The following is an 8,578-nucleotide window of genomic DNA, read 5'->3' as shown; positions in this document are numbered from 1 at the left end:
CCCCATCATTATCTGGTGTTTTAGTAACTCAGAATCTTTTTTTCTTTTTAAAAATTTATTTTATTTTATTTTACTTTTATTTTTTATTTTTATTTTTTTTTTGTTTTTTGAGACAGGGTTTCTCTGAAGCTTTGGAGCCTGTCCTGGAACTAGCTCTTGTAGACCAGGCTGGTCTCGAACTCACAGAGATCCACCTGCCTCTGCCTCCCGAGTGCTGAAATTAAAGGTGTGCACCACCACCACCTCGCTTTATTTAATTTTTTTAAAAAGAAAACAAATTATCTTTTTTTTTTTTAAATTTTAGATACCAATCCCAGTTCCCACTCTCTCCCCTCCTTTCATCCCTCCACCTATCCCCACACAGGGTGATTTTGTTTGAGAATCTCCAAGAGAGCCTGAAACTTGAGGATGCAGCCCTTAGAAACAGATCTTTAAGTTCAGATCGACCCCTACCTTGTCAAATGATGGTGTGAATTCTTTATGGTTCTAAGACCTGTTTCTTCATGTCACAGAGACAGACCAGAACCTGTTTCATGGAAACGTTTTTGAAGAATCTTGGGAACAATGGAGGTTAAGAATACCCTGGGATTAATCCCAGCAATTGGGAGGCAGAGGCAGGCGGATCTCTGTGAGTTTGAGGCCAGCCTGGGCTACAAAGTGGGTTCCAGGACAGGCTCCAAAGCTACAGAGAAACCCTGTCTCAAAAAGACAAAAACCACCATAACCAAAACCCCCTGGGTGAAGAAGGCAGCAAGTAGATCAGCCAGCCTGGTCTACAGAGTTAGTTCTGGGTCAGCCAGGGCTACACAGAGAAAAACTGCCTCAAAAAACAAAAACAGAACACCCTGGGTGTTTGGAACACTCTGCTCCAGATTTTCAAGGTTTTTGTTTGATTGTTTAGTTTTTTAGCTTTTGTTGTTTCCATTTAATTTAATTTTTTTGTGTGTATGTTCATTGTGTGTGTGTGTGTGTGTGTGTGTGTGTGTGTGTGTGTGAACACACATCTGTGTACAGATAACTATGGAGTGCATCAGATCCTTGGATCTGGAGTTACAGGCAGTTGTGAGCCATGTGAAGTGAGTGCTGGGAACCAAACTTAGGTCCTCTGAAAGAGGAGCAAGTACTCTAACCATGGAGCAATCTCTCTAGCCCTTGACTTTTATGGTTTTGAGACAAAGTCTCACTCTGCTGACCTGACAGGTCTCAAGGGTAAGGATCACAGGCCTGCACCACCACACCTGGCTCAGGGTTCTTCTTGAGTGTGTGTTGTCTGTTTGTCTGCCTGTCTCTCTATCTGTCTTGGACTTGAAGATGTGTTAAATAATAATGACTTCCAACTCTCAGATTGGTGTCCTTGTACCCCGAACCAACTTCTCTTCTAGTTTGCTAGCAATACGGTTTAAAAAACAAAGAAAAAGAATAAAATTGTTGAGGGGAGGGGACTATAGAGATGGTTGAGAACTCTGGCTACTCTTCTAGTGGACCTGAGTTTGGTTCCCAGCACCCACATGGTAGCCGATAACCATTTGTATATCCAGTTCCAAGGGATCTGATGCCCTCTTGTGGCCTCTGTAAGCACTGCATGCACATGGTGCACATACGTACATGGAGGCAAACACTCATACACATACAATAAAAAACCATAAAAACCATATTTTTAAAAGTGGTGGGGGCTAGAAAGTTGGCTCAGTAACAAAGAACACTTGCATTTATTCCAGAGGGTCTGTGTTGGGGGCCTGAAACTCAAGTTCCAGGAAATCAAATACCCTCTTTCGACTTCTAGAGGCACCCACCCCCATACACACAGACACACGTGCATACATGTAAACTGTAAAAAATTAGAAAAAGATGTTTCTCTCTTTCTTCTGTCCTGTGATCTTCATTCCAGTCATGGCTCTCATACATGGGAAGCATAGGATCTGCCATCTTGGCAGTTGAATTCTTTTCTCCATTTCTTCACACAAGGACCAGAAGTTTCCACTCTGGGCTTCTGAGGAGCTCTTTAAGTATCTGGGCACCAGGCCCACCCCAGTAGAATTGAGGATTGCTCACTGTTGCTATTCTCTCTCTGGCATCTCACTCTGCCTGGAGTGGCCTGGAACTCACAGAGATTCACCAGCCTCTGCCTCCAAGTGCTGGGATCAAGGTTGTGCACCACCACGCCTGGCTTAAGTTCTGAGACACAGTTTTGATATGTACCCATCTGTCCTTGAGCTTGTTAGTAACCTCGGGGGCTTTCCTCCTGTTTAACCCTCTCTTGTGCCACCACAGCCAGGATGGATATTTACTAAGGACGTTCTGTGTGCCAGGCACACTCTGCTGGGCACCTGAGATATATGCATGAAAATCGAAGGGGTTGAAGTTCTAGTCAGACTGTGAAGAACAAGCAAGTTACCTTTCCGCCTTCTGGCCTTCGGTACCCAACATGTTCCTTTCGTAGGTCATTTCATCAGGCCGTCAGCTCTGTTCTGTCAACAGCCTGTTACTGTGACTGGCACCCAGTAGGTGTTCAGTACACAGTGGTGTAATACATGGAGTACATTTCCAAAAACCTGTACTCCATCCCAGAGCGTAATCTTCCAGAACATCATACAGACAGCATTAAAAAAATTCCTACAAACATTCAGAGAGAGAGGCATCATCTGGCAGGCTGGGGTGCCCCCGCAGACACCCCCAGTCAGCGAACCGTGGGCTCCTGGGAGCAGCAGGGCTCGCCCCGCCCCCTCTACCGCGCAGCCCTCCCCTCGTCCTCCGCCCACTCCCGTCGGTCTCCTGGCGGCGGCGGCTTTGTCTCCCGGGTAGGGCTCCCTCCCCCAGCCGCTGCCCCGGGAGGAAGCGGTGGAGCTGTCCAGCATCCCGGTGCTGAAAGCCGGCACGCCGGAGCGGCTCCACCATGTAAGGGCCATGCCCAGGCTCGCCCTGGCGCAGCGAGGACATGGAGGAGGACCTGTTCCAGCTCAGGCAGTTGCCGTGAGTACCGCGGGGGCGAAGGGAGGCAGGCGGGGTGCCCTTTAGAAGAGCAAGGCCTGCAGGGGTGCATCCCCGCACGGCCTCTTGAATTGGAAAATGCTGTTACAGACGGAAGAATTGGGCCTGAAGGAGAAAAGCCATTTTCCTAGCCAAGCTTCTGTTTCTGATTCATTACCTACCCCCCCATCCCCCCCCCCGTATCTGTCAGGACCTTGTGAGAATCCTTAGTTTTCCGTGTTTTCCCTTGAAAATCGCTCTCAACCCTCAACGTCTATGCTATGAGAACGTGCTGGATGTTGTTTAGAAAAGTGGGCTGATATCTGTCCTTACCAGCCTTTCCCTCATGCTGTGAAATTCCTGATTTTTTTCCCCTGCAAGGTCTTTTGGAAAGGACCAATGTGATGTTGCAAACTGCTTTCCTAACAGCAGGGATGTTCCTATCCGAGAGGCTGGGGCAGTCGTTGTTTGTAGAGCCCATGAATGGGAGGGCTGTGAGCAGTGGCTGGTCAGAGACTCTCGCCTTCTGAATGAAGGGTTTGGGGAAGAGCTGGCTGGAGTAAGCCTCAGCGCTGGAAGCGCTAGGAATGCATTCCTCTGAGGTCGGGAATTGGGGTGGAGGATGATAGACAGTTCACTCTAAGAATCTTGGGGGAACACAGGCAGTGGGAAGGACGGAGGCCTTGTGGGGGGTTGCAGGTATTTTTCCTGCCACAAGCAATACTGATTTGTCAAGCAAATTCCAAGAGTCTGAGTGGGGATTGGATAACTAAGAATAAAGAGAATATTTCCAGATGTTCCTGTTTTAATTTTTAGAGTCACAGTCATCTGGGAGGTGGAAGTCAATTCCATTTGGGTCTCTTGGGAAGGATTGGTTATTGTTGGCCTGTGTGTACTTGACTGACTTTAAAAATGGTGTGGGTCCCCTAACTCAAGCTGCTGAAGAATTCTCCCAGTGACTTTTCGAGTGACTGATCCGGCTTCTCTGAGACTCTGAGTACCTGCGGGGGTTGTCATATTTACTTTCCAATTCACGGAAAATTAATTATCATCATTCAGTTTTCATTAATTGAAATTGTACTTTTCAGCTTTTTTACTAGATCCATAAAACCCCTGAACTAATGACAGCTTTATTTTACAACGTTTAAGGGTACGCACTTCTAATATCCCAAAGTCCATGTACCATACACACAAACATAAATGTCAGAGTACAGATTCCTCAAAGAATCCATACCACTCTTGCCGAGCTCAAACATCATGTTCACAGAGCCAAACAATTGCTCCAAATAAGAAAATAATCCACAAATTGAAACAGAATACGTATATTGGAATGTCAGCTTTAGTGGAATGAATTTCTAAGCACTCTCAGAGCACGTGAATTTGGCAAAAGACCTACATGCCTTTGATCTACTAATATATAGATATGACATTACTTACTGATTCTTTCCGTAAGTAAAAAAGAGTGCAAACAGGGAGCCTTGGTGTGGCTCGTTCAGAGCGCTCTCCTACCACGTGCAAGGCCGTGGATGTGGATCCCGGCCCCAGCACTAATATACAGAAGGAGATGGTGAGAACATGGAAACTGACACATGGAATTGATTCAGGCTTGGTCAGGAGATGCAGCTCTGGAATCCCAGCACTTGAGGGAGGGACCGAAGCTCGGGAGTTCACATTCTAGGCCAGCCCGAGCCCCATCCTGTCTCAAAAAGACAACACTACTACTAATAATAATAGCAATTGATTTTATTTTAAATTTAAATACATTACAATTATTCAATACACACAAAGTAGATGCAGGGATTACAGTTTGCAGATAGTATCCATCTTGGCCCTCGGGCGCTTTTAAATTCTCAATCTCAATATTCTATAGACAGAATATGTGGTATGTGGTGTCTATTGGAGAGATTAAATGGTGTACTGTCAGAGAACAATGGCTCTTAACCAGGCAGATTTGGGTTCAAATCTTGATCTCAAATCAATTAGCCTTTTTAAAACTCAGTTTCTCTAGCTGAGGCCAAGTGGACAGCGGCACGGTGTGTGGGTAGCATACTCCAGTACCCAGGCCCAATTCCTGAAGAAATGACTATCATGATACTAGATTCATGTTTATTATGGAGGTCAAATGAGATGTGTGCTAAGTGCTTGACTACACAAAGGGATGGACATTGACTATTTATTATTGTCATTACATCTGAAACATCTATAAAAGATAGTTATGCCGGGCGGTGGTGGTTCATGCCTTAATTGGGAGGCAGAGGCAGGCAGATCTCTGTGAGTTCGAGGCCAGCCTGGTCTACAAGAGCTAGTTTCAGGACAGGCTCCAAAGCTACAGAGAAACCCTGTCTTGAAGAAAAAAAAAGTAATTGTGTAGATAGGTGATGCTGGACTCCCCAAAATGGCTGCTAAAAAAAACCAGGGGCTGGTGAGCCTGTCCGGCTGTCAAGAGAGAGCACTTGCTGCTCTTCCAGGGCACAGAGTTTGGTTCCCAGCACCCATGTTCTCACAAATACCTGTAGCTCCAGTTTTAGGACGTCTGATGCCTTCTTCTGTCCTCACATGTGGCAAACAGGCACACGTACAGGTAAATAAAAACAAAAAACCAAAATCTTTTGAAAGAGAAAGCCCCAAAATACACTTGAATGAAGTCATAATTAGCCTGTAACCGGGCTGACCTCCGTTTCTAAGAATGAGGGAGCTAAAACAGAAAGAAGCCTGCAACCGTGTGAATCTGAGTGGGTTATACATCACGACTTAGCTGTTTCTCAAACCATGCCCTGCATATATTATGCACAGATTGCAGGCAACAGATTTCCTGAGAGCAATATGGTTTAAAAAAACATTCAGAGAGCTGGCAGAAGTGGACTCTGAAACAGACTGGGCTCTGCAGGAGGTTGGGTGTTCACAGGCCCTAAGCCTCTAAGCAGATTGCAGGGTTGGGGAGGGGAGGGAGCAAGGGTATCTAAGAACGGCTGGTGTGCCTGGAGGCCCTGCTGTGAAGCCCTGGCATGGCCCAGTGGAGACCACCAAGGGCCCTTGTTTCTCTGCTTTCTTCTGGGAGCATGTGTGGAACGAGCAGCTGAAAGTTTGTGTACTGTTCTTCCTTATCGTGTACCTGTGCACGTGAGATTTCTCTTTCCAAGATAATGATTCTTCTTTTTGGTGATGGGGCTGGAGCCCAGGGCCTCATGCTTGCTAAGAAAGAACTCTGTCACTGATCTACATCTCCAGCCCTCAGATGACTCTGTCTTCTCCTGGAATTGGCTATATGGACCAGGCTGTCCTAGAGCTCACAGAGACCTGCCTGCCTCTGCCTCCTGAGTGCTGGGATTAAAAGTGTGTGCCACCATACCTGGCCACTCAATAGTTTAACTTTGATACATACCATCCTTGATACAACACTGGATGGCTGGTTAAGAGAAAATGGCCCATACCTTGAAAGAGTTACAGTCTATAGTCACAGTATGGTAGCCACTGGCCACATGTGGTTAATATAAATTATTACATGTGAAATAATTTATGCAATATAATATTGTTCTACTTACATTTCTGTGGCTGTGCTAAGACAGCCTGCATCACAGAGGAGGGAAGGGCGTGTCCAGCCTGTGTTCCTCATCACAGAGGAGGGAAGGACGTGTCCAGCCTGTGTTCCTCACCACAGAGGAGGGAAGGGCATGTCCAGCCTGTGTTCCTCATCACAGAGGAGGGAAGGGCGTGTCCAGCCTGTGTTCCTCATCACAGTCCAGCACTCAGGGAAGCCAGAGCAAGAACTTGAAGCAGCACACTTGCTGTTGCAGGCAGCATTGTCACTTGACAATCAAGGTCCATGGAGGACGCTGCTTGCTGACTCACTGACCAGTTTATACCCATCTGGCTTCCTTACATAGCTCAGAACCACCTGCCCAGGGACTGGTGCCACCCACAGTGGGCTGGACCTTCCTCTGTCAAGTAACAGTTGAGACAGTTCCCCACAGAGGATACACAGGCCAACCTGGCCTCCCTCTCAAGCTATGTCCAGTTGATAGTCCAAGCTGACCAGGACAAATACATAGTATAAATAAACAAAACCTGCCCATCTTCATTTCACTGGCTCCCTGTGGCGAGGGGCTACCATGGTGTGTATGATGTCCAGACGTTTCTGGAACTGCGCGGCTTGCAGCGTTTTCCTGGGTTCTGTTGTGCAGGCCTGGCCTGGGAGAGTAGGTGAGCATTGACGGAGTTGCACTCATAGCTATGAGAACTGTTTTAAATGCTCATCCAGCCAAGGGCTGTGCAGGAATCCTGATTCTAGATAATGAGATCGAGGAGACCTTCCCGATGGATGGTTCCTTTCAGAAACACAGTAGCAGTGTGGAACATTCCAGAAAGAGGGGACTTGGTGAGGAAAAGCCCAGAGTGGGAAGAGCATGATGTGTCTCAAAGTCATCCAGTAGAGTGTGCTGATAGGCCATCTTTAGAGGTGACCCCAAAAGCACAGAGACAGGACACTCAGGGCCTTCCGGGATGCTGTGAAGTTAGTCTCCAGCTTCTGAGTACTCCATCCACCATTTCTCTTTTACATTTCCTGTCTTCGCAGCGGAGAATGTGTCTGACACCTCAAACGAGTTCTTCGTTTATTTCTTTTGCCTCAGTAACTGAGACAAAATGGGAGAATTGGAGTCAGGCGGTGCTGGGTTCAAATCCTACCTCTGACGCTTACCACTGGGGTGATTTTTGATCTTTTTAACCTCATCCTAGGGGGCTGGAGAGATGGCTCAGTGGTTAAGAGCACTGGCTGCGCTTCCAGAGGTTCTGAGTTCAATTCCCAGCAACCACGTGGTGGCTCACAACCACCTGTAATGAGATCTGGCGCCCTCATCTGGCATGAAAGTGACCATTCAGGCAAAACACTGTATATATAATAAATAAATCTTTAAAAAAAATAAAAAAAAATAACCTCATCCTACCAAGGCTAGGAGCTCATCCGTGAAGTTGAGAGCCTGCTTGCCCCTACATAGTTAACCTGATCTGAGAGAAGGGGAAAACGCTGGGTAGTGCCACTCCAACGAATGCTTCTGGTATTTCTTGTTCTCCACTCCTTTGTCTTGGGCCTCTGGACCTCACTTTGTTCATGAAATAAAGTAAGTGCCTTTGCAGAAACGCCTGCAGTGTGTGGCCACATGCGTCTGAATTTGAATTTTTTTAAAAAATGATAATAATAAAGATTGATTTTTAATGTATGTGAATGTGTGTGCCTGAGTGAGTTTTATGTGCACTATGTACGCCGGAGCCCTCAGAGGCCAGAAAAGGACTTCAGAGTTCCAGAAATGGAGTTCCTGGAGGAGGTTGTGGCCCTCTCACAACATAGTGCTGGGAAGCAGCCCTGATTCTCTGCAAGATGGGTTAGTGAGCTTAGCCATCAAACCTGCTCCAGCCCCCCAGCTTGACCTCACAATCCCTCCTCTTTCAGCAGCCCATTCCCTGGTGGCCATACCTCCATTCCCTGGTGACCACACCCCCATTCCCTGGTGACCACACCCCCATTCCCTGGTGACCACACCCCCATTTCCTGGTGACCACACCTCCATTCCCTGGTGACCACACCCCCATTTCCTGGTGACCACACCTCCATTCC

At 47.0% G+C, this 8,578-nt stretch overlaps 1 protein-coding gene across 1 annotated transcript in view; it reads left to right on the top strand.

Annotated features, from left to right (window-relative positions):
- Positions 1-2,799: 2,799 nt before the first annotated feature.
- The window catches only part of Svop (SV2 related protein), a 73,920-nt gene continuing 68,141 nt past the window's right edge, over positions 2,800-8,578 (top strand). Inside the window, exon 1 of the mRNA XM_005344252.2 lies at positions 2,800-2,970. Within this exon, the coding sequence (XP_005344309.1) occupies positions 2,936-2,970 (35 nt within the window). The 5' untranslated portion in view covers positions 2,800-2,935. The remainder of the gene's footprint in view (positions 2,971-8,578) is intronic.

The sequence above is a fragment of the Microtus ochrogaster genome, chromosome 2, assembly GCF_000317375.1.
Source record: "Microtus ochrogaster isolate Prairie Vole_2 chromosome 2, MicOch1.0, whole genome shotgun sequence".
NCBI classification, from domain to species: Eukaryota; Metazoa; Chordata; class Mammalia; order Rodentia; family Cricetidae; genus Microtus; species Microtus ochrogaster.
Note: the sequence above shows the minus strand (reverse complement) of the source record. Positions and strands in the feature narration are given on the sequence as shown.